General features: G+C 39.6%; 1 protein-coding gene across 5 annotated transcripts in view; it reads left to right on the plus strand.

Moving 5' to 3' along the window:
- CCSER1 (coiled-coil serine rich protein 1) overlaps positions 1 to 27,105 on the plus strand; it is a 709,724-nt gene that overhangs the window by 162,075 nt on the left and 520,544 nt on the right. For all 5 annotated transcript variants that reach the window (XM_056332770.1, XM_056332760.1, XM_056332788.1 and 2 more), the window contains exon 5: positions 13,387 to 13,507. In XM_056332770.1, the coding sequence (XP_056188745.1) occupies positions 13,387 to 13,507 (121 nt within the window). The remainder of the gene's footprint in view (positions 1 to 13,386; positions 13,508 to 27,105) is intronic.

The raw sequence follows: 27,105 nt of genomic DNA on the forward strand, positions 1-27,105 counted from the left end.
AACTAGTCGGAAGGATGTTCCAGAATTGGTGGTCATGCACTCCAAAATGCAAGTAAATGATCTGCATACCAAAGACCACATTAGTCACCCTCCCTTTGAAGAGACAAGGATAACCTTTGTGCCTCGTTGTCTAGAGTATTCATGAAGTTGGTGGGACTCTTTCAAATGCTAGGATTTTAAATTAGGTTGTGGAGGTGACAGCTGTTGACATTTGGATGAGAACGGAGCAGTGCCATTATGTGCAGTGCATTTTGGAAACTTAGCTGGATACATTGACTCCTGAAATGTAGGTTACAGTCTTTCAAGACCCTGGATATTTTTTTTTTATTTTTTTTTTTTTTTGTAGTGTCTGTGCGCGCTATCCTTTAGCAAGCTACATAAATATGTAATAAAGGGAAGTATTGTCCCTTGGAAACAAGCGGTGGACACTGATGGATATAGCTGATTTTATATAAGGCCGTAGTCCCTGGTTTATAATTGTAGTTAAAAGATGATTCCAGAATTACTGTGGAGTAGAAGAAAGCGGTTTATCTTCATTTTTAGGTTCCTCTAGAAATCTGGTCAATTTGCACTTTGCTAACTTTCAAAAGGATCTGTTGTACTTGACTGGTTCCTCAGATGCCTCTGGCATGACATCTGAAGTTAAGATCGAAGATTTCCCAAGGGGAAATGGAACATGGGGCTGTGAATGTGTTCTCACTATTTAAATAGTCATTAGGCCAGATTTTGCTGGATTCACAGATGCACAACCAGTCTTCCATATTCATGAACTCTTCATCTGCTTTGACAAATGGTGCAATTTGAGATTTGAGCTTTCATATTTTGCTTCTTTTTAACCAGTTCACCTTAGGTTCAGAAATCCTGAGGTTGATGAATCCAAAGAAAGCTCCAGGTGCTTTTGGCCACTTACTTTTTATCTTCAGCTGCAAAGTTATCCTGTGAAAATCAGGAATGTGTGTTTTACTCCTATTTCCTGTGCATCTTGTGCTGCCTTAGAACATAATGACTTTTTCCCAGGAACAGCTTTTCAAGTTATCTTCCTGCCAGCACCTACAGAATTTCCCTGCATCCTCTTCTGTACTCATAAAATATATAGCTTAGATTATCACCTGGTGGAGTGCAGGAGAAAGAGTGTAGATCTTTGCTATTGGGGGAGACAAGGCTCAAAAAAGCTTCAGTGCCGATTTCAAATCATGCTTTAAATAAAGCAGCATCCTTTCCTCTCCAAAAAAGAGATACAGTATTTCATCAAGTAAAACCAACAGTATTAATAAACATGCTATTGCTCAGCATTTGCAATTATCTGACCGATATTACCAGCATGCAGTACTGCAGTTTAAAAGGTGCGGTAAATCTACCTGACCACTAAATGGCACTCATTCCTTTCTACAGCCAAAAAGAGAGGAAAGGTGCTTAAATCAGCCTAGAGGGATAATATGCAAATATGTTCCCTTATTATCTAGCCTCCAAATCGTTGGTTGCCAATAAAATAAAAGTGACTTATTTATTCATGCTTTGCTTTGCAGTTGTTATGATTGGTAGAATCAGAACAGACCTTGACGAATTGGTAACGCTTCAGGTTTAGGTGTTGCATTGGTTTGTATTTTCGTATCGCTGAGTTGTGTGAAGAACTTCACACACAACATAAAAAAAAACTAACTTGCAGAGAAACTCAGGTTTTCTCTTCTTGTTTTATTTGATTCGTGTTAGGAATTTGAATTACTCCTCATGGGAGACCACTGAGCTCTGGCTATTCTGCTTCCTGTACCAGTCTGTCTGAGTGACGCTTACCCATGTGCTCAATATGTGTCCTGTGGTAGCCTGCTCAGAAGTTTTTCAGGCATATTTACATGAGTGCCAATTGCGTGGTCAGTTAACAGACATCTGCATGTTATGCAGAGTTGTGACCCATGCAGAGGGAAATATTTGTGGAAAAAATTAAGACCGTGTAGTTTTATATCTAATTTTTCTGTAATTGATTCTTCTGTCACTCCATTTAACTCGGTGGGACTGCAATATAAATTTCAGTATCGGATTTGAAAATTGCAGGAAGAGGAAAATGATTTAGATAACTTTATTAAGGAAACCAGCCTCCAAAATACTTCTGTATATGCTAATGTTATTTTGCTTGCCACGATGGCTCATACAATGAAAACCACTGGTTTATAGGTCAGGGTAACTGAAGCATCTGTGTTGCATCCTTGTAGTGTGACCTTGAGCAACCCGCTTTTGTGACTTTCACAGTTAGATAGAGGCATCAATTCATCAAGTCTGGTCTCCTAAGTAGCAAAGTGATTATACTTTGCACAGATTTGCTTGTAATGAACATTAAAATATATACTTGATTAACACACGTCTTTCAGAAAGGTATTGGTCTTATGTCTAAAGACAGACAGCCACCAATTTTATGTTTAGTTTTGTTTGGTTTTTTTCCCCCCAATAGTTTAAGTGCTCTTACAGCTGCAATTTGACTTCTGTTACACCTTTGTCTGTTTGTTTAGGGAGGTCTGGGGTTTTCTCCAGTACAGGATTGCATACAGCATAATGAATGCACCCTTTGGTCATCTTTCTGAGAAGGCAAGGTTGTAACTAAGTTGAGCCTGACTTCAGTGTCTTCTGAGTCACCAATTCATTTTTTGTACAGCCAAGGCTTGCGTTGGATGCTTTTGCAGAAGCAGCACATGGAGTTGCTGGTTTTTGAACCAAAACTTCACTTCAGAGGCATAGTGCTAGTCTGCATTCTTTTTTTCTAGGGGTATAATGCTGCACAGAGCTCCATTCAAACACTGTTTGTTAGGCTCATCCAGTTTAATGGCTCTTCAGGACCCCTAAGCTTGCCTGACCTGCCTGTCACTTTGACCCTGACCCTCCTTGCCAAGCATAATCTATTCCTATTTCAGTTTATTTGCCTTTAGAGTAAAATACATTGCCCTCAAAACTTGGTTAGATTTCAAGCCTTAATGATTTTTTTTTAAAAAAAAATATTTGAGACTTTTAGAGGAAGCGTGAAAAAATATCAGCATAATGATCAATCAGTTTATTGCTTTTCAGACAGATGCATATATTTTACTTGGCATATGCTTTATCTAAAAGCGTAGATGTTTGGCTAGGAGTCTGTACTTATGAAAATCAATTGGAAAAATTATGCTGTTATTTTGACTATTAATTGGAAAAAGTGAGCAAATCACTGAAGATTCTGGTACATCAGTGACCTCTACTCTTCAAAGTTTTGCATCAGGACTATATTATTGAACTTTTGGAGGAACCACAGTATGTACCTGTGCCACGTGTCAGATCAGATGACCACATTTGGCCTTGAAGTATGGTAAATAATATGCAACAGACATAAAGCATAGCAAAATCTGCAAGCTGTGTAAATGAGCAGAGTTTTAAAAGTGCAGACTTGACAAATGGACGGTCATATTCTGTTTCCCAATTTTCTTCATTGGCACAGGAGGCTTTGTACCATTCCCTTTCCACAGCTGCCCCTGACCTGTCTTGTCACCTAGCTAACTTGTGAACACCATTTCCCTGGTATTGCATGAAAAGCTGTGTGAGCAGCCTAGGACATTCTTACCCTGGTTGTCTTCTGGAGTCCATCTTTTGGTTTCTATCACAGCATACAAGTGAAGAGTCTTCCCTTTCCAGTCCTGTGGATATACAAGTGCTCTTTCTTCACACGCAGGTTTAGCTGGTGCCTACTCACAGATGCCCCCATGGGAGAAAGGTGTGGTATATTCTCTCTCATCTCAGGATTTAACCTGCTGGTCCTTAGAGCCTCGCTGTTTCCCCTCTTGGTTCAGAGCTGTATCAATAGATGATGATAACGCTGCTGGCCTGATCCTCTGCTGCTGGAGTACCGAGTAGTAAGGCTGTGGGTGATGCTGTACCACCTTTCCTCATTTACCCACTGCTTTGTGGTCACACTACAGCACTCAGCTGGTTGCTCGTACGCAAGATTAAGTGACTGTGGAGATATTTGCATTGAACTTGCCTTCCTGCAGGATCCTGTATGAGTGTGAGGACCAGGCTGCAGCTTTAGCCTTGGAAAGGTCTGTAACCACACCAGACAGACTCTTGAAAAATAAAGTGAACTGACTTTCCCAAGTATGTATTTTTTTATTTTCAAAAAAGAGTGATTGTATTTGGTAAGTGTTGTTGTTAGACTTATTAAATAGTACCAGAAAACTCATTTTATATGATTTTAGCCCTAAGAAAAACGAAACCAATCCTCGATACCAGTTAAGCGCATAGTGATCTTGACATTTCTCAAGGGACATGGGTAAATATTGAAGTTATTAACTAAGCAAGGTTCGGGGGGGGGGGGGGGAGGGGGCCAGTTTTAATCACTACACAAAACCAATGACAACAAAATTCCCTTGAGATTGTTTTCTTAAAGGAAAAAGAGAGAGAGAGAAACCACCCACCTTACAGACAGCAAAGGTGTGAAATACATTGTTTGCTCTTTGTAATAAATATGGAAGATGTGTTCCCTGAGAAAAGAGAGGGCAGGCATTTCTGTAATGGGTGCTCTAATTGTTTTAATATCTGGTGTGAATTTCTAATACATGGTATATGAGTGACTTCGTGAAAGAAGGTATGAGTCAGGAATAGTTATGACAAATGTGCTGCTGCAGGTGCTGCTCACTGGGTTTCTTGTCACTGAGGTTGACAAAGGCTGTCATTCTGCAACTGAGAAGACATACAGCTCTTACTGGCAGCTGTACCTTGTGTTCCTGCTAGCAGGTGCCAATACATTTATAATAGAAAGCTGAACAGCCTCATACTCTTGCAAAACAAAAATACCTCCCATAATTTTCCTGGCGAGCTTTTGTTGTTAGAAAATGCAGGGAGAGCTGACATTGTGATTTTATTTAATAATTTCTCTTGGGAAAATATGCTTTTGGAGGCTTATCTGTGTATTAATTGTTTAAATTAATTTCTTGTGACTACAGCCATTCAATATAAACAACAATAAATTAATCTTGCTTGCCTGCCAGTCTTTATTTCAGCTAGACCAAGAATAATAGTTGAAGCCAGGAGACTATGTTTGTGAAAACACTTGCTGTTGAGTTTTGACAGTTTTACTTGCGGTAAGAGTTGAGGATATTGTTGTTAGAGTAGTCATTCCTTCAGGGGCATGTATTGTGCCTACAGAAATGCCCTGCAGCTCTTCTTACATTTCTCCTTTTAAAATGCCAGTGTCACAGTTGCTCCCATTTCTCTCCTTTTCTTGAAGACATCACACAGCTTAAATAGAAACCCAAACATGATCAAAACCAGAGCTAAAAGAATTGTTTTTCCATTGGCTGAAAAGCTAATTTGGAGGCACCCAGCTCTTGTGGCTGGTGAAATCCCTGCTGGGATTTCCTCTGTGTCCTTTCGGAGGAGGGATGAGTGTTCCCCACTTTCTGGTGCCTTGTGGCTCTTACCAGGGGGTGGCTTTATGCTGCCATCTGAAATCAGCACTTTCAGTAACACCTTTTGCATTCTCACTGGAAAAGTGGAGGTTTTGGCTGTTCTGTTTTATTCCATCACCCGGGACTGTGGTGTTTTTCTTTATTGCTGCCTGGTGAGTGCTCCTGCTGGCAGCCTTGCACGTTATGGCTTTATTGGTAAGCCAGGAGGACCCAGGGGTCTGAGAGCTCAGGCTTGCGTACAAGCCAAGGACGGCAGATGCGGTGCTGGTAGGGGAGGTCTGGGTGAGCCTCCTCTGCCCCGTGAACCTACCGTGGGTGTTTTCTGTGCTAAGTTAATTTCACCAGTTATCTTCAAAGCCTCCGTGATTAAACTTGCTGCACTTATATGGGCATCATGGTGATTATTACTGTGCCTCCTAGACCAAATGACTAAACCTGCACTTTTTATTCTAATGGGTATTCGTGCCATTCAGTTATGACGCTTCCTGCAGTTTGGCAGAATTAGACGTGATTACTGGGGCTCAGATCATTAGTCTGTCATCGTAACCTTTCCGTCATGCGTGTGTTTTTTATTCACATCCACATCACAAAACAAGTTACAGCCCTACAGTGCTAAAAATACAAGCCTGTGACATCATCCTGACCAACAGCGTTGCCAAAAGCTAATGAAAGTCAGTTGTTATTTTGAAAGTCCTAATGTTAACACTAAAAAGATGTTTTTTTGATATTGAGAAGCAAAGCCTACTACTGGGTATGGAATATGCATTTATTTTAAAAAGTTGTTTTTTCAAATCCTGTGCAGGCTGCTTGGAACAGTATTTGCTTTCAGTAGTTCACTGTGAATAAGAAGTATTTTAGAAGCAGCCTGAAGCATAAATAGTTATACTTAGATTATTTTAGATGTACAGTAGTTAGAGCTGAAAAACTTTCTGTGATTGCAGTTATAGTTTCCCCTGGTATTGCTACAGTGATCCATCATTGCAGGAATTGCAACAAGGAGCAGTTGTTTATGGAGAGGTTAGCAGGGTGGCCAGAGAAAGGAAAGAGGTTTCATACAGGAGCAAAGGCAGATTCTGCAGCCTGTAAAAAACATGACTGGCAAAGCATTCAAAAGAAGTCTGTAAAACTGTGAGTGGAAAGTGAAGGGGGAATTGTGCATTGTCTTTTCCAGTACTAAAATTGGGGGAGTCAAATGAAACTAGCCGGTGGCAAGTTTAAAGTGCACTAATAGGAGTATTTCTTCATGTAACCTATAGCTCAGCTTTGAAACTCCACAGGAGTTGCAGATGCTACAAGTTTGCACAAGGATGAAAGTAACCGAACAAATTCATAAAATCCATGAGGGATTAGCAAATACAGACACAACAAAGCAAGTCTGTGAGTCGTCGTGAACCGGAGAGGCTGCTTGAGAAGACTGAGCAGGATTTAAGGCGCTGCCCTGTCCTTGCGAGAGAGCAAAGTACAGTTGTTCTGTCAAAATGTGCAAGAACTGGGCCACCAGTGTCAGCGTTATCTAGGTGATTATTTTAACAGTCAGTGTTTCCATCATTTGCTGTGTCTGTAGGGTCCTTAGGTGATCAGGGCATACCCTTCCATTCAGTATCAATGCTACCGGCAGCATTCCATCAAGCATTAACATTAAGTAAGCAGCGAATGCTGCTTCTTACAGTTTGATTTATTATACATAGAGTACGAGTCAGTAGGTGCAAATTTCATGCGTTGCTATTACCATATTATCGCAGTGGCTTGTGACAGCAAACGGGCTTAGGATACAAAAGCGAGGGTGCAGAGCTGCTGGTGTGTTAGAAGGATTCCCTGGCTCCTGCCTAACGCCAGGTTATGTCCCCTTCCCCACTGGGTACCGGTGTGGGTGGCACAAAGCAGATATGTGTGTGCTGCTCTTCCTGAATACTACAGAAGAGCTAGGAAACAGAAGAACCCGATAGAAAGTAATTCATTTTGCCCATAATGGGCCTGTAATTGTTGCTGTTACAAAATTTCTGATTGTGACTATGCTGTGTTTAAGAATTGGGCCTGTGGTTTTATTGCAGAATTATTACAGCAAACCCTTTGGGGACTGTGAGCGTTCGTATAGTCTCATTCTCTTAAGTATTCATTTGACCAATATTGTGAAACGTAGCTGGTTTTAAGGGACAAGAGGCCCTGGAATAACTGTTGAACTAATAATAAAATAGAGATCCATTTAGTTTTCTTTTTTCCCCAAAGACTATCATCAAGTCTGGAATCAAAAGCACCTTTTTTATTACTTTTTAATATTAGGATGGTGGGGTTTTTTTAAGTGGATGGGCAAAATTGGCTTTCATGCAGAGTACCTTGAGGTTCTGTTTTAAAGAGCCTCAAAGTCTGCTTGGGCTTTAGGGTTTAATAACAAAGTATTTAAAGACTTTGTATTTCTGGGGCTGAGAAAGAGGGTGTGGAACTGAAATCATACACTTGGTTTTGCTGAAGTGTTTCATGCAGGTGATGTTTGGGGTTGATGGACAGGTCTGAACAGTGATTCTTGTCTGAGCACACCGAATGGACCAAGAATATTGGAGGACGTGCCGATGCTGTGAGGAAGAGGTTAGCACAGCGATTAACCACTGTTCCTACTGCACATGACAGAATTAATGACTAGATTTCAAGATCCTCTCTTGTAAACTATTTCTAGTGTCAGCAGGCTTCCTGTAAATAGCTTGAATTGCACGTTTGGAGTGGTTATTTCTATTTCCTCAGCTCTTGTCCTCAAAACTAGACCAATTTACTAAAGGAATTTACAGTAGATCCTCTATTCCTTTTTGGTTGGTTGGTTGGCTTTTGCATTGTGGATTGGGGTTTTTTTAAGCAAAAACTCTCTGTCCTCGTGTAACAGTTCTTTGTCCTGTGCTGCTTTTCTCGAAGAACCTGCATATGGCTTGCATATCTTGCAGCTCTTCCTTGTCCTTTGCTCAAGAGCACCTCAGGGTGCCTGCTCATGGCAGAGCCACCTTTAGGAAACAGTGTGCCAAAATGTAAATGCCTGCACTGAGAATTGGTGCTCTGGAGTAATTAAAACGTATCTGCTGGCCTTCATTAGTAAAAGGAATATGTAATTGGCTGCTAGGGATCTGGACATTGCTCCCTGCCGTGCTTCAGTCCCCTGCCTCCTGCGGTGGCAGCTGGAAGATATTTCAGGGGAAAGTACTTAGCATCTTCCATGCTCCTGGCTGGCTGCCTCATTTTTTACCAAAGCAGAAGGTTTTTTGGTATAAAACAGTAGTTGTTTCCAGACTTGGTGTGTTTCTTGAAGAATGGGAGCTGTTTATTTTAAACTTTATAAGCACAAGTGTAAGTACTTATAATTGTACACCGAGTAAGTGCTCAGCTTTTTGAAATCCAGAAATACTTCACTGTTTTTGTCTTCCTCTGTCATGAATCCCTTATGCTTCATTGCACACTGCATATGAACATTTCCCTTCTGTTTTCTCTAAGCAGGTAGTACTTGCTGCTAATTTCATCTAACCATCATTTGCATCTTGTGTCAAGGGAGGTTTTTATTTTAATAGTGAGTGGTGATAACTAGATTTTCTTTCTTTTCTATTAAAAAAAAAAACACAAACAAACCCACAAACCGAAAAAAGGGAAAAATGTGTACAATTAACACTGTTTGAAATAGATGCTGTAAATGACAGCCCTAGAGCTTAAAAATCTTTTTATTCTCCAGAGAGATACATTCTATTCAGTAGCTGCTGAAGGCTTCCTACTGTCCTATTATTTAGGGAATTAAATTTTTTTCACTGGTTGGTTCAAAGTAGAATAAAACTGTTTAATTAGTCACTCTCATTGTTCTTGTAAGAAACAGCAAAGAAAACAAAAGCTAATGTTTTTCTTCTCTAGCTATAGAGATCTGTTCTGGGGCTGCTTGTAGTGAACTAGGGTAAGTCCAAGCCAGCACTCCTAGTGATAAATATATAGGGTATTTTTAAAACACTTGGCAGTGTAAGAAAACAAACTATGCATCATCAAAGTAGAAACTGAAGAATCTGGGGAGAAATTGTACAACTTGAAAAGCAGTACAGTTTTTTTATAATAGTATTATATGAAGTTAGACTGTTTTATCTTTCTGTAGAGTTATCCTTTATATGAATTGTAGTTGGTATGTGTAGTCTCTTATTTCAATAAGAACATGTTTCTTTAATATTAATACATAGCAAAGATGTTCCTCCAATTGTATTATTTCACTACATTGATTAGCTAGTTCGTGTAATGGTTGAGTTGTGAATAAAGGAGATGTAATGGTACTGAAAAATACCACCTCACTGCAAATTACTCATTCTTTTCAGAAGGTATTCCATGCATAACACATTCTGAGATACTATTAGAACTTAAAGAATTTGCTACATGTAGTATAAAATTAGCTGATTGTTTCCCTTGATGCTGATGCTTTTGGAGTTTTTTCCACACTTGTGGAGGTATGCAACAGCAAGTGTGATAATGAACTTCTACCTACAACATGTACTTAATGTTTGTGTGCCATTGTAAACATGTAGCAGATAGATGGGAAAATTTTCTTTATTGGTTTCTTTATTGGAGCAGTGGATATTGTATGGCATGACTTCAGTAAGGCTTTTGACACTGTTTCCTGTAAGATCCTCACAGACAAACCGTTGATGTATGTGCTGGATGAGCAGAGTGAGGTGGGTTGGAAACTGGCTGAATGGCTGGGCCCTTAAGGTGGTGAGCATGGGATTAACTTGCACACTCACGTCAGGAATAATGTAATTGGCTGGGGCAGCTGTTTACATTGGCTTTTTCAAACACCAAATTAGATTACTGAAAATTCTGCTTTTCTCTATTTTCCTTACCAATTCATGTGGTAAGGCTGAATTTGTAAAATTCTTGCTGCTTGTTAAAGTGCAAGTTGGACACGTGAGAGGACTTAAAGTTAAAAGAGGTAATCCCTTAGTGTAACTGTTTGGTGTTTCGAGGATCTAACAGATTTGGATTCACGAAGGGTGCCATATGTATACATCGGTAATGGGCTTTTTGGGGGGTAATGTAAGCCACTTGTATGTTAAAAATGAAGGTGCAGAAGAGAAGGTACACCTAAGAGAAGTCTGAAGAGTGAAATGAAAACATTCTCCTTAAGTGAAACAGTGCCCGTGCCCATCATTGCTAAAGAGTCCACATTCAAGCACATTCTCATTATTTTAATGAAAGTTATGAACAGATAATAAAAGAATATACTTCAATAGGTGAAAATTACTTGCTACTGTGTTGTTGCTGTTTCATGACATTTTAGTTAATTATAGTGTCCCATAATGACTTTTGACTGCATGCACAGAGATGAGATAAAAAGGAGGAATTGTAGTGGTTTTCAAAAGCCAGGCCAGACAGTATCACTGTCTAGAATGGGAGGATAATAAATTCCGTGAGCTCAGGTCACTGGATGACTACTGGGTTTGTCTTCAGCTGTAAATTAGGGGGTTATACAATGCCTATATAGCATTAATTATTAAACAAAAGCAGTTTCACAGTTTTATTAATTCGTGGAATTTCTGTAAAGGGTAGGAGACTAGCAGTGTCTTCTTTGTTGCTTGTGATTTCCTGTTTTTTAACTTTCTTTGTAACTGCTCTGATGGACAGTGGCTGATCTAGGGATGATCCTGCCCTGTGATGCTTCCATAGGCACCAGACCTTTTACAGGTTCTAAAGTAATAACTAGTTATTCAAGGGTTACCACAGGTCTTTTAAAGAAAAATGTATTTGCTTCATCCTTTACTCACGCATTTTTATCAGCATTTCGGTTTAAAATTCAGGCACTGAATAACAGTATTGCCCTTTGACAAACCTGTCTTTTTACAATTCTTTGACTGTAAATCAAGAGTCAAATAGACATAAATGTTCTTATTTGCACATATTCAGTCGCTGGTTGTAATGAGAAGATGCTATTTTGTACATTGGTGCCCACCAAATGGCACCTTGGTAGTTGATGGTCTGCTGGTTGCACATAATATAGTAGGACAAAAATCACTTTTTTTTTCTTATGCAATGTCTTTAGTTCAATGTATTTTGCATTAATTCCCTCCTTAATTTGTTATGCATGAAGCTAAAATGTGTATCCTACTTGTATAACTGTAGGCAATATAGCAAGTTCTCTTAGGGTATGACCATGTTTTGGAGATGGGTGTCTGTGGTAGTGACAAAGATCTTGAGTAGCACTGGTTCCAAAGAAAAATAAAGGTAAGGTTTCAGTATTGGCCATCTTATGTGTCTTAACACAGTGTGCACGTTAATATTTAAAAATACAAGCATGAGCAATGCTGGAGAACTTAAAATGCAATAAACTTAATTACGTGTACTCCACAGGAAGATTTTCTTCCTGCCAGAATCTGCTAGTGCTCCAGCCATTTTTGCTGCTTACTGAACTGCTCAGAATTCCTCTGAAAACAAAAATACCTTTGCACTTTTCTGACCTTTGTAGAAACATACAGCCGTCCTCTGACCTGTTCCTTAACACCCACTCTATAGCTGTTTTAAAGCACCAGTTACCGCTCCAGCGCGTTTGTTGGGCGTGCAGTGTATCTTGTTGATGTGTGCAGAATCCACGCTGAAATGTAATTGGAGTGCTTAGGGTAAACCACCACAGTTAGTTGTTCTTGAGCCAATCAAGGCGATATGGATGGAGTTCTACTTCAGCTTTGCTCCTCTTGTAAGAGGAGCATAGGCTCTGCAACAGGTGCATTGCCTGTGGGCAGCACGGAGGCACGTGACTGTGGAGAATGGAAGTTAGGAAAGTCCTCACAAACAAGTTTTCCAGTGATAGATAAATGCCACAGTTCAGTGTTCCCAGCTGTCATAATCTTGCGTACATGTATGTACTTGTAAAATAGGTTCTTTCTGGTTTTGAATTGCTGAGAATTTGTCGTGGTCATCCCTGTTTTACAGGCTGTGTTACTGACTGAGTATGTGCACGTGTACACTCTATGAAAACAGTTATGTATGGTTTACTTATAAAATACCATGTGTCTTACTGCTTAAAAGATAAGTCATCACATATATTCTTGTTTATATATGATACATTTTACCATAAATGTATAATATAGGAAGCTGCTGTGCTGTGTTCAATACAGCTATCTCTTAATTCCAGCTTTTATTTGGCTCATAAAGGTGCACCTTGCTGTAAAGGAAATAAATCTGTGTCTTCAAAATCAGTAGAAGAATTTAGAATATGTATAACTTTTAACAAATACAGTTGCCTGTTTGGAGGTCAGGAACTTTTGGGTATTCATTTACTAGTGCTAATTGAGCCAGATGCTCAGCTGAAATACATGATCATTCCTCTAGCTCTAAGTGTTGTCTAAGTCATATCATCCAGCACAGTAATACATAGGTAATTTGTATTAATGAAAAGCATGGATCAATATATCAGATGCCACTCCTGGAACTTTTGGGTCTGGCCTTTTTGTATTAAAGTGGGAGGTAACAGTTAAAGAAAAAAAAAAAAAAATCACTAATCAGATTTTCTCACATCTGTGTTCTTACAAAGACTGTATTTTTAATTTGGGAGGTTTGTCTGAAAATTTCCATGCTTTCCAGTCATTTCAGTTTTGTGATGAAAAAGGAGAAACAAGTGCGTCATATTCTGATGTCATTTATTGCAATATGAGTCCTTTCAGGATGCAGATGCACCAATGAGCTAGAGCAGACTGACATCTGATCTTGTGCTAGGTAAAACACAGTAAATGATGATGGGAGTGTCAGTCTGTTGGGGGGGAAAAAAAAAGTGCCAAGCAAGCACTTTAGGAAACATGAAAAACAATTAGGTTTTCATTGCAGGTAACCACAGTGTAGTCTGATTAATTGTTTGCATTTTTGTTTATCACAGTATGAATTGATTATATTTTTTTTTCCTTTAAATATTTAAAATACAAACTGAGTTCACCCTTTAACACTGAGATTATTTATTTTTTTTTTATCTTTACAGTTTGCCGGGAAGACTCATACCAGTCAATAGTCTCATGTGCTGCTGTAGTACTTACCCCTGTAGAGCCGACAGTGGATGCAAGGAAAAAAGAACAGCCAATAATGCCTGATCTGTCTAAACAGTGAGTTATTCAAATAACAAGATCTTTTACAAGTGTAATTCAGACACCAGGCCAGATTCTTTCTGGTGGACATGCACATATGCCTACTTTCTGTTTCATCAGTGGTTACACAGGCATTTCCAAAAGCAGGAATTGGCCTGAGGCTAGGCTGCTGCTTTTGTTCATTAGCCTACCTTTTTTTTTCCAAGGCTTTTGGTAATGAGGTATTTAGAGGGAATGGGCATTTATGCTCTGAGAAATTGACTTTTTAACAGGCTTAGTAAAGCGATTCTTTTTCTTCAAATAGTCCTTTCATTCTTGCACCATTTTTCTAGTCAGTAGCTGATGTTTAGAAAGAATATAATTCCTAAATGCTCTGCTCATCTTAGATATTTCAGTATTTTTCAGTGACTGTTTTACTGCTGTGGTATGAGATATGATGGCATCTTTGGAAATGTGGTAGTGGTCTTCCAAGGAAATTCTATTTAATTAAAGAGACTGTAATTTGATATCTTGCATTAGATGAGAACCATAATCACAGCATGTGCAGTACCATTTGTCTTGAAACCACCATCCTACTTGGTATTGCTTAACAATTGAGTCCTTGGAGAATGAAGAGAACATTTTTTTTCACGAAAAGAAAGCAAGCATAACAGTAATGCTTTATCACAACACAAACTTCGGGTCTGTGCATTGTAAGGTGTGGAAGGTAATTAAAAACATGACAGTGGATTAATACGACATCATTATTGGTCCTTACCATTTACATTTATTTTTCTGCTTTGCTGGGTGTATACAAATTCAGCTTTGAACTTGTCTATAAAGTCCTAGCTTGTATGCCTGTTACTGTAAGAAAATTAAAACATCCCCCCACCCCTGCAAAAAATCCCAGAAACACCACTTGTGGATTAGATAAAATTGGATGGGATGTGATCTTGGTACAGACCTATGGCTTAAGTCTGTACCTGACTGGCATTTTTCAGTCTAGTGATAAACCAATTCCATCCAGTCTACCTGTAATTAAAATTTAACACAGTATATTGCCTATCATCTAGGTATTATTACAATCACTTAATGTTTGAAATACTGGTAGCATCTATTTGTTTTAGTGTTTCAGTCATATGGTTGTCTGAATACTAAGGGATTGGAAAGGCAATGGTCTGCGAAATACTGTGTTGAAATCCAGAATAATTTTTGTGGTTAGTTCAAATGGTATAGGATATCTTTTCCTTTTCTCCACTAAAAGGCAAGCCTGCACTATTGTTTGATTTGGGTTTTTCTCTACTATCAGCAGTTCCAGCATTTCGTAATGCCGTATGAATTCGAAGTAAGGAAACTCCTGGATCTGTATAGCATGTGCTTGAAAGCTGAATGATGCTGCCTCCTAGATATTTTTTTTTTCCTTCACCTTATTGGTAATAGCAAGTATATTAATCTGCTCCCTGGTGTGCTTGGTTTTTTTATTTTTTTTCTTTACAACCTGAGTAGTGATATCTTCTAAGCACATACACTTAAATCGTGCTTGTCTTACCACACCCAAAAGTCTCAGAAACATGCTCTAACCTCTGCTACTCTTCCAATTCTCATGTCTAAAAATATGACTTATGGCTCTGGAATTCTTTCCAAAAGAAACAAGCTTGTGCTTAAACAGATAAATGTACCTGAACTTCTTCACATGAAACAGTACTGTTGCATCAGTATCTTCAAACCAACATTTCTTACAAGTATATTGGAAATGAAACGGAATCATCTTGCTGGAAAACCGTTGCGTGCTGTTAGAATGGGAACTCAGGAAATACTGTAGAAACCTTCAAAGGAATCGTAGGGGAGGTGAAAGCATATGGCTTCAAGGAAACCTCAAGCGTTGTGAAACATTAGCATACCTTTCACTTCCCTCATTTCACCCTGTGCTTTCTACATGTAGATCATTTTCCCCATATCCATTTTTAATGGAAGAAAAACAGATCCCAATTCTGGTGTCTAAATATCCCAGTGTCCTCTGTCTCCAGTATAAACAGCAAGCAAGAGGAACCCTGGGCACATGTTGAATTCCTTTGACTTGAGTGCAAAATCCACGTATGGGCTAATCTACACAGGTGAATTATAATTACGGGTATTTGTAATTATCTTCATGGGAAATAACATTGATGCTTTGATTTTTATGCTTATCTTTGTTTACCTGAATGGTTTTGACTTGTGTGTCCTGAATTTCTGTGCATCTTGGAGGGCTGAGCAGTGGCCAGGCATTGAGATCTTGTAAAGAGAAGTTGCTGCCGTCAGGGCCTTGGATGGAGTATGTTTAGAATAACTAATGCTTTCTAAAAACACATTAGGAAGCAGTGTGTAATCCAAAACAGATAAAATACATATTAATGATAAGATGATGTTAAACAGTTAAAAGTAACAGAAAAAAATATATATTGTAAAGCACAGTGGAATTATATCCAAGACTTTCAGGACACAAGAATCTGCGAAGCCTGAGCAGAGAAAAAAAGCCTTTAATGTGAATTGTGTAATATTTGACTATTGAAGTTATTTTGTCTTGGAAACTGTTTAGTGCTGTGGTGATTTGACCCTGGCTGGACACCAGACGCCCACCAAAGCTGCTCTGTCACTCCCCATCTCAGCTGGACAGGGGACAGAAAATGTAACAAAATGCTCGTAGGTTGAGATAAGGGCAGGGAGAGATCACTCAGCAATTACCATCATGGGCAAAACCGCCTTGACTTGGGGAAATTAGTTTATTACCATTCAGATCAGAGTAAGACAATGAGAACTAAACCTAAAACTTAAAAAACACCTGCTCCCCACCCCTTCCTTCTTCCCAAGCGCAACCCCACTCCCAATTTCTCCACCTCCTACCTCTTCCTCATCCCTGTCATGAGAAGCATGAAGGAACCTGTTTGGTGAAGCTGTAGCACCTGCAGAAGGAAGATTAAATCCTTGCCAGGTGCTTCGGCTATTGTTCTGCATTGCCTTGAAGGCTGGTAGGGTACAAAAGGGGTTCACTGCTCTTCTGTGAATATGCATTATGGAACAGGGGGATGTCTCCATTTTTAATACGTGAACACCGCTTGAGAGTTCCTGGTTTCTGCACGCTTTCAGGGCTCAGCTGGCAAGAGAAAGAGCACCCCATTGCAGTTTTTGTCCTTCTACTCCGTAACAGGTTGTGATACAGAGAAACACATAGTCTGAATGTCAGTGTGAGGTCAGGACAAAAACCGGGAAATGTGAGCTCTTCCTGACGTTGTCCTCCAGGCCCTGTACTTTGTCTAGGACGTTGCATTATCTTTATTCTCTTTTGTAGAAATGCAAGACTTAAAAACCTGATGCTCTCTTGAGAATTCAAGTTATCAAGGCTTCTTTGTGTTGCTGTAGTGATAAATCAGTCAGTTGCTCTCGAAGGTGCCTGGATGCTAAAACAATTCGAACATTTTGAACAGTGTATTCTGTTTGCATAGTCCTAATCTTAGTCCTTCGTATCTGAATTCAAATATAAATAAATCAGCTGCCAGGATGAAGCAATGACGTGAGGAATCCTCCCTTCCATTTCAAGTTTTTACAAGAAAACATGGGAAAGGAGGCATGGCCCAGAGAACTGGATGTTATGCTTAAAAACAACTTAAAAACAGCTTCTGGCCAAGCTGTCAACTGAAAACTCACGCTGCCAGGGGCTGTGTGGAAAAAGAAGTTTCTCAGACACACATGTCTGAGCAAACAATGCTGCTGTGTGCTGTTCTTGTGTCAACACAGGAACCCATTCATGTGCTACTAGTGCCTGAAAAAAGTACAGTGAATTTTAGGCTCATCATTTTTAATTTACGGGATTTAAAGTTGAACAGGTGCTTATGTACTTTGTTTGATTGGTGTCTTTGGATATGACAGCCCTGCAGGTCAGGGTTGTGGTGACAACGTGTAGCCCTCTGAGCTGACCAATTTAAAGCTGGTTTGTGCATTTGTACTTCAACTGCTGTCATGTCTAAGGTTTTGATTTTTATTTTTTTTTAAGATACTTGCTGTTAAATTGTTTTTAGAGCTACAGATCTTATGTTGTGAGGCAGACACTAATTTGCCAACTGTTTTCCATGTCAGGAATATTTTCCTGATCTTTAGGGGACATTTCCAGATGAAGATCCTAGGAAAATAGTAGGAAAAGGAGTAATGGTTTTAAACTAAAAGAGGGTAGGTTCAGACTTAGATATAAGGAAGAAATTGTTTGTGATGAGGATGATGAAACACTGGAACATGTTACCCAGGGAGGTGGCAGATGCCCCATCCCTGGAAACATTCAGGGTCAGGTTCGAGGGTCTCTGAGCAACCTGATCTAGCTGAAGATGTCCCTGCTCATTGCAGGGGGATTGTACTAGGTGATCTTTAAAGGTCCCTTCCAACCCACACTATTGTGTGATTCTATTCTATGATTCTAAATGCTACAGTGCATTTGGCAGTTCAGACTCTTAAAAACGAAATCAAGATTTTTCTTCTGGTAATTACGTGAATGGGCCGATGTAGCGAGTCTTTTCAATATTCTGTCTGTGACAACTTGTACCTTGCTACTGTACTTACCTGAGCAAAATTCATATGCATGAGTTCAACTTCAAATACATGAGAAGGTTCCTTGGAGTCACAGTGAATAGGTGGGTGCTTACTGATGGAAAACAGGGTGGTATGTGGGCGAATTATAGCTTTGATGACATTCTGTACTGCACTGCTTACTACAGATTACTCTGTTTGATATCTAGGAAGGTTTTGGTGCATATATGTCTTATATTTGCTACCTGCAGTAAGTATATTCCAAAATCTGGGAGCTGTTTTCTCTCTGAGATCTTCAAGTTGTAAAAAAAGTAATAGTTATATCTGAAGACACTGGTATTCCTTTTTGGCTCTTGCAGCCTTGCCTAATTCCTTTCAACAAGTGTTCAAACCAAGCTGATTATATATTACGTTTCACTGATTTCAGTTGCAGCTTTTCTTTTCCTTTTTCTCTCTCTCCATCTAATCTTTTTTGGTATTTCGGTAAATCTCAGCAAAGACATTTTTTCCCTCAGAGCAACAGTGTTGTTTTACCTCTATAACTTTTGGTGCCTCCTTCATGGTGACACGAAGTGTGCTCTCTAATGCAGCCAGGTTGGTAGGTGGTGGTACCCCACTGCAAGATTTGTGTCGGCTTTGACAGTCCATTCAGTAAGGCATGTTTCAGCAATGTGAAAAATGAATGCTTTTCAGACTTGTTTGGACAACCTGATAAAAGATGATTGAGCTGTTTCAGTTTCCTGGATAATTGGGATGATGCACTATGTAAGCATGTGTCACTGGGTAATACGGAGAGTATAGGGATGCCCAGTGGCGCTCTGGAATGACATTGCTTTGAAAGCTGTGATTCCAGCTCAGATGAAAAACAAAAGACCCATCAACTGAATTACAGTATACTTTCCACCATAACATTGTAGTGATAGGTAAGATGTAGACAAGGTAGAATTTATATCCATTTCTTTAAAGCAGGTTCTTTGAGTAAATATAAGCAATATGATTATGCTGTCAGTGGTCAAATGCACCATTAAAATCACTTCCTGGACTGGTAGGAATCAAATGTTTCTGTGAGGGTCAAATAACGTTCCCAGAATTGCCATGAGTACTGGAGGTTCTCCTCAGGAAACCAGCCAGGCCTGAATCTCCTGAGGATGCAGGCCAGAACAGTGGGGCGTGCGTACGTGGTTCCAGGTCCCACTTGTCCCCTCCATGGGCTGCTGCTTCTGCTTCATTGCACCATGTCTGCTCCCAGCGCCCCTCAGGAGCACAGCTGTCCTTCCTCCCTGCTGCTTGTGCTCCTTGCAGCACCCTGCAGCTCCCCTACTTTATGGTCCTTTGCTGGTGGGTGTGTGGCTCTTTCTCTGTGTAGATTTAAGGTTGTCTAAGACATGTTAATGTGTCTCACATGATAGGAAATTTTGATGTGCTGTCTCCTTCTCACACCTGTGGAAACCAGTCATGAGTGCTGCCTGTCCCTCAATGGACAGGACAGGTGCAGGAATTACTGGTGAGGAGCATAACCTACCTTTTGTGAGCGGCCACCTGAAAAGGCTGGAAATCACAGTAGATGTGTTTGGGAAGGTAGTTTCCAAAGTACGGTAGGATATTTGATGGACTTTAGACCCTAGTGAAAAGTGGGTTTTGCATGTTAGATATGCCTATGCTTAACTAAATTATGTAAAAGTCTTCTGAGGAAACATAGGATGAACTGAATATATCTTAGTAATCACAGAATCATTTAGGTTGGAAAAGACCTTTGAGGTCATCAAGTCCAACCATTAACCCAGGACTGCCAAGTCCATCACTAAACCATGTCCCTAAGCACCATATCTACATGTGTTTTAAATACCTCCAGGGATGGTGATTCCACCACCTCCCTGGGCAGCCTGTTCTCACGCTTGACCACCCTTTCAATGAATATTTTTTTCCTAATATCCAATCTAAATGTCCCCTGCTGTAACTTGAGGCTGTTTCCTCTGTCCTGTTGCTTGTTATCTGGGAGAAGAGACCTACCCCCACCTGCCTGCAACCTCCTTTCAGGCAGCTGTAGAAAGCAACAAGGTCTGCTCTTCTCTAGGCTTAACAACCCCGGTTCCCTCAGCTGCTCCTCATAAGACTTGAGCTCCAGACCCTTCACCAGCTTTGTTGCCCTTCTCTGGACACGCTCCAGCACCCCAATGTCTTTCTTGGAGTGAGGAGCCCAAAACTGGACACAGAATTTGAGGTGCAGCCTCATCAGTGCCGAGTACAGGGGGACAATCACTGCCCTGGCCCTGCTGGCCACACTGTTTCTGACACAAGCCAGGCTGCTGTTGGCCTCCTTGGCCACCTGGACACACTGCTGGCTCATGTTCATCTGGCCACCAGCCAGCACCCCCAGGGCCTTTCCCACCAGGCAGCTTTCCAGCCACTCTCCCCAGCCTGTAGTGTTGTGTGGGGTTGTTGTGACCCAAGGTCAGGACCCGGCACTTCTCCCTGGTGAACTTCTTACAGTTGGCCTCAGCCCATTGCTTCAGCCTGTCCAGATCACCCCTGAGTCCTTCCCTGACGTCTGGCTCACTGACCAGCTGTGTCAGGCAGTTCTCTTCCACACAGTCCAGGAACCTCCTAGACTGTTTCCTATCTGCTGTGTTGTGTTTCCAGTGGACAATCCGGTTGGTGAAGTCCCCCACGAGAATAGAACTAGTGATTTTGAGACTTCTCCCAGCCGCTTCTAGAATGTTTCATCTGCCTCTTCATCCTGGATGGGTGGTCTGTAACAGATTCCTACCAGGATATCTTCCTTGTTGACCTTCCCCTGATTCTTGCCCATAAGAAAACAGCACTTCAGCTGTGCTACTGATCTCAGCTCCTACCCTGGCCTGCCACCCCCAGGATCATCCCTTAATGAGCTTGATTGGATTCCCTTCCCCCTTCAAATCTAGTATAAAGCTCTGTCAATGAGCCCTGCTAACTCCTGACCGAGGATCCTTTTCCCACTTCAAGACAGGTCGACCCATCTGTTGCCAGCAGGCCTCTTGCCATGTAAACTGACCTATGATCAAAAAAAATTGAAATTAAGCCTTTGACATGAGCCCAGGGCCAGGTGTTGATCTGGGATCTTCTAATTACACACCCCATTGTTCCCTGCAGCTAACGAGATTGATAAAGTTATGCTTAATGAAACAAAGGTGGTTTTATTTTGAAAAAGCAAACATTTTTTTAATAAATATTTTCTGATTGATTTTTTTAAATCTTTAATCTTTATACTTTCAAGGAGAGCATATTAAAAATATGTAATTCTAGCTATGACTATGCAAAGAATTAATAAATACCCAAAACATAATCAGGGTAACAAACAAGAAATTAACTCTTTGTTTAAAAGGCACTACTAAGCTGTTACATTTGATTAAAAACTCAGTTTTATTATTCTGATTCCCTGTCCCTCTGCAATAAAGTGGAGAAAAAACAAACTGTAGCCCGTGGCCAAAACAATTCCATGGTCTCCTTGTACATCCTGTATTGCTTTTTGCACATATTGGGAGAATCAGTTATTTTGCTGTACTCATGTCTTCTCTGAAATGGCAAACATTTCAGAAAATAGGAAAAATATAATATTTACACTTCTTTAATTGTCTGCTATTCCCCAACCCTAAGTACCTGAAACTCTTACCTGGCATTGCCTCTTGAGTAGGCTGCTGAAATTGTAACCTCTTTCTCCTTGCTTTGAAGAAAAGCAATAACCCAGACTCGGATGTTTCTATTTTTTTCTCTGTGTCTGGCCACTGTGGAAGTGAGAATGATTTCGTGTAAACAATTATAAATAATAGTTGTGCAAAGGAAATATAATTGCACTGCAAAGTGAATATGGAAGAAAGTTTGTATGTGGTTGTAAAATGGGAAGAGCATCATTGTTCCTTCTAAGTCACAGCAACCAGCAAGTTACAAGAAAGATTGACAGGCAAACAATCTGCATAAGTATTTTAAATATCTTAGGCAGCTCTTTGCATCCAAAGAATTAAGATGTTTTCCACAGCTTCATTTGATCTTTAGTTGCAGATGTTGAATAAACTGTTTTTTTGAGAGCCTCTAAGTAATTGTAATCACAGTACTCAACTACAAAATATTGAAAATATTAAGTCCTGTCTTTTCCTGTGTGGTGGTGAATAATGCAGGAGGCAGAGGAATGATGGTCATTGTCCTATGGAGGAAAGGTGTTATGTAGATTTTATCTATAGCTCTGCCAAGAAAGCTCCAATCCTTTGCAAATAAGGTCATGGTTTGGAAAGCTTCCTCTTCCCTCTTGAGAAGAGATTTGCTTTCTAGTGGACAATTGACCATAAGTATTTCAGTCATTATGCTTAAAGCATTACTGATGTGACTGAACAATATTTCATAAAAAGAGGCAAGGATGGTATGTTAAGCAAGGTACTTAATGAGGTCACTTTGAATCAGAGCATGATAGATCAAGAACACTATGGCATTTCCAAGCTGAAATAATTGTTGTAATTTCAAAATACAGGACTAGTGCGTTGTATCATGGTGTAGTTAATCTTTACTAATACAAGAAAATGAAAGAAATAGAAACCTTTAGGGGTAATACATCTTTGCTGAAAAGTGATGTGTCTGAGCTCCAAATGGTGAAAATTCATCTAGAACTTTTGGAGTCAAAATAGTTATTGTAATTGACATTGGCAGAGAGCATGACCAAAGCTGACTTAAAGCACTGGACTGTACAAACTAAGGACAATGCAGTTACAGCCATCTGGAATACAAATTTCCACTGCTTCAGCAGCAAGCAATGGACAGCATAACTGCATCAACAACTACAATTTTTTAACTATACCTGAAGTCATTATAAGGAAGATATTGTCACCAAATCACAGTCGCCTTTAGAAAATGGCTCTGGTTTAGCCTGAAGCAAGAATAAAAGATCACTTTGTTCCATTCACATCCCTAAACTTACATACCTTTATGATGCCATAACGTCATTCTGGTTGTGGCCATCACTTTAGTAAGAATGTCCTTTAGAGTAAGATTACCCATTATGTATCAGACCTGAGACAGGGTTTTTATTACTAAATTAAATTGAAATCTGTGCATTCCCCTGCATCCTTTTCTATGTTCTCTGTGAATCATCATGTTTTCCTCTGGACACTTCAGCAGTAGTGGAAGCTTTAGTCATCTGACTTGCTCAGCCTTCATGTCCAGAAATTTCCCCAAAAGAAATACATCAAGATAAGTAATCTTGCAGTGTTAAATTAGAGCTTGTGTTTGAAAAGTTGCCAGTTGTCACCCAGATAGATTCATAAAGACAGGTGCTTAAGATACACTTGGTCCAAGAGCGGAAATTTTATCCTGTGTGTGCTGTAGCGTCTAGAAGTTTCTGCATTACTGAGAAGTATGAGTCAGACCACCGGTATCAACTAAATCCCAAAGTGGCAGCCTAACACTCAGCAACCAAGAACTCTTCTAAGCTAATGGCCTTGAGTAATCATTGCAAAATATTCTTGGCATATACATTGTAATTAGAGCAATGAACCATAAGGCACAGTTATGACTAGATAGGACGTTTGTTTGAATTTGAATTTTGTGCTGAGACTTTTATTATGTGATGAAATGGGAATGATTACATGATACACCAAGCCTCCTTAACCTCTGGAGGAAATCTAAAAGGAGATGTAGTTTAGGTAAGTAAAATCCTGCCTGGTTCCCTAAAAAGAAAATAGTTACTGTAGGCAATGCAGGCAGAGATGGTTGATAGGGTTGAGGAAACTGAGCCACTGGAACAGGCTTAGGCAATTGAACATCAGTTATTTTATCTGGAGATCCACATCTGAAGAGTTGCTGTTCTAAACTGTAGCATTAGTCACTTACAGGGTTTGTTATTCTAATAAAATTATGGTTTTTTCCATTATCCTACGTGGCAGCTGCCGAAGCCCTGTAAAGCACACCCATCGCCTGCTGGAACGACTGTAGAAAGCCACTCATACAGAATGTCCTCCTGAGCCAGGGTTACAGTTGGGCATGTGGAAAATGACTCACTTGTTTACCTGGGATTAAAAAAAAAAAGTTCCCTGTGGAAAACAGACTTCATCTTTGTCTAGCCTGAATTTATGTCCAACGTAGCCACTCAGATAAGCACAACTGCTCCCTCAACCTCATGTACTAAAGGGAGATCTAATGATCTAATGTTTTTATTTAGCAGGTCCTTTGTTCAAGGGGCTGGAAGAACTTGGTTTTGGGACAGCACAATGAAACCTCAGAACAAATGCTGTGGTCTTACTTTCTGGTCTTTTTTCATCATTTCAAAAAAGCCATTTTTACGATAGTCTTGTGTTAAGTTAGTTCATATGCATTTATGTTGTATAGCGATTGTTAAATTTGTATTTCAGTAATATATTCTTGTAGCATACTGCAGCAATTGGGAAGACAATGTTAAACCCCAGTGTTAACCTTGATGCCTGGTTTTGCCTAATGAGAATTTACAGTTGCTGTGAGACTTCACTGAAGGAACATGCTTTTAAAGCACAGAACTCGGAGCTTTGGGAGAAAGCCCATTTAAATCAGATGGGGAGAAAGAGAGAAGTGCCACTGCTGCCCGTTTATTCCTTCAGCACTGCCCATTTATTCCTTCAGCACTGCCCGTTTATTCCTTTTTCGTGTATGCTAGTGTGTTCAAAATCTTGAAAGGATACAGAAGTTATATTTTGTAAAGGCGGGGCAAAAATATCTGTTAGACTTGACTTCTTTGACTCAAGCTTGCTCAAAATTAAGTGGAAGTGCTTAGTCTTAGGTGACCGCTCCAGAAACAGAATTATACTTTCTGGTATGTAAAAGCATTGGCTGTGGCTAAACTGTAATTAACGCTCTGTTTGAGCCACAGCCAGTGGTTGTATTCTGTCATCTCACAAGAAAATTAAGGCACATTTGGGTCTGTACTTTTGTGCAGCAGAAACATCAGTCAGAGGTAGTGTTGTCTAAATGCGGAAGAGGAGGTGGGGAGTGATGGTGGTAGGGGAGAAGGGACCAGGGGATAATTTGTTTTGTAATTTAGAAATCTGTGGTGTTTGTATTAAAGTACAACCTCAGTTCCTACAAATTAGATTTCAAAGCATAATTGCAGCTCAAATATAGAAATTAATCAACTATGTTATTACATGTGAACAATTTAAGCATCATAAAATGGAAAACAAATATGAAGGAAAAATGCTGGTACATGTAATGCTCGGATTGCAAAGTACTTAATTTGGTTAGACAAATGCATTGTAGATTAAAACTAGAAAAAACAGATCAAGTACATAGCACAGATGTATTTGTTTCACTGTCACAGTAATTTAATAATATCTCTGAACAGCAAATATCTCTGAATAACAAAGAACAGCATTTCTTGGTAATTTCTTGCTGTCGCTGGAAGGTAGAGGAAAGGAAAGATGTCAGGGAAAACTAGGTATATTTGCATTTATGATTGTATGGTATTGAACTATGTCATGCTGTTTTATAGCTCATTGTTCACTTCCATTGAAAACATTATCAGGCATTCTTTTGAATCTGATCAGTGAAAAACAACAGTGTTGTGATGGTGCTGTTACTGGTTTTATTTAGAGGTTTTCTAAACCATATATTTTGCAGAACATTCCTAAAAAACATCATCCTGTGCAGTGGCTGTATTAGACTTAATTTTGTTAGAAAACATACTATTCAGAGTCATATCGTGACTTAAATAGGATACTGGTGGAGCAAACAAAGTTTAATCAGCATACTGCTTAAAATACAGAAAGTGCTTCATCATGCTTCAGGTTGAGATTTACCTGCATCCTAGAGGGAATGAATTATGTGGAAAAAAACCCCATACCTGCATGCTATGCTTCACATACCATCAATGAGAATTTCACTTTTTATTTTGTAAAACTAAATGGGGAGAGATGCTCCAGAAGTATCTAAATATTAGTATTTCTAACAACAATATTTGCTCTGTTTTGCAAATTAAGAAAACTATATTAGAGAAAGGACAGAAGTAATTTTAACAACAATTTCCTTGCACCCACCTCCAGCTCCAGTTCATTTTGTTCTTATTTATTTTTCCCTGGAGGTAATCAAGATACAGAGGCAATATCCCTCTTACTGTTGTATGTACATTTCCAATGTACTCATGAACAGCCCGAGGAGCAGAGATTTTAGTAACCAATAAAAATCTATGTTTACATTGAGTATTGAATACATTGTGATTTACTTGCATGGATTTACTGATAGTAGAGACGGAAGGCTACAGCTGAAAATGTGAAGTGTTACTATTGCTCTTTGTTTTTCTCCTTTTCCCCCTCCTGGCTTTTTCCAGTCAATACAGGGGCTGTGTCAGCCACCATATGGGAAATATATATATGACACCTACAGCGTAAAAAGAAAACAATCTGGGAAATGGCAAAGGTAGGAAGCAGAGGAGATGAAAGTGAGAGGACACTGCATCAACACATTAGGACCCATGCAGCATTGGTGTAGTTGGATTGAGACATAAATTTGCAATTAAATTGCAACAAAGTTAAGCTGTAAAGACAAAATATTGTGCCAAGCAACAGTGAGTTTGAAGTAGCAGAGTGCTGCAAAAGATATCCATACAGTTAGGAGGGGAGTACTAATGAAAGTTCTTCCTGAGCAGGGTTAAGCTCTGTTATACAAAGGAGATCGACTGGCCAAGCTGCTTTTTATCAGTAGTAGCAGCAGTAGCCACCATGTAAAAAGTTCGGTGATGTTTGTGGAGGGAGAATATTTTTTTGGGTTTCTTTTCCTGTGCTATACCTGTGTTTCATGTGCTTCCTGTACAGTTAATTTACTAGGTCTTTGTGGATATGGTAAGAATTTACTCCAATTGTTTTGATTACAAATTGTTTTGCTTTTGGTATTTAATTCTCTCTTTATCATTACACAGTGGAGTAGTATGTAGCTTTTGTTGCACATGAAAAATATATGCTGTCGCTACATTGATTAAATATGTAAAAACATGTATTGCAAATATATCCACCTATTAATAATCCAGGTAGAGCTTCCATCGCAGCACCCACAACATCAGCACGTGTACAGCTAATGTGTCCAAAAAAGAGAAGCAGGGAAAG

This window comes from Falco biarmicus, chromosome 1, assembly GCF_023638135.1.
Source record: "Falco biarmicus isolate bFalBia1 chromosome 1, bFalBia1.pri, whole genome shotgun sequence".
In the NCBI taxonomy this organism is placed as follows: Eukaryota; Metazoa; Chordata; class Aves; order Falconiformes; family Falconidae; genus Falco; species Falco biarmicus.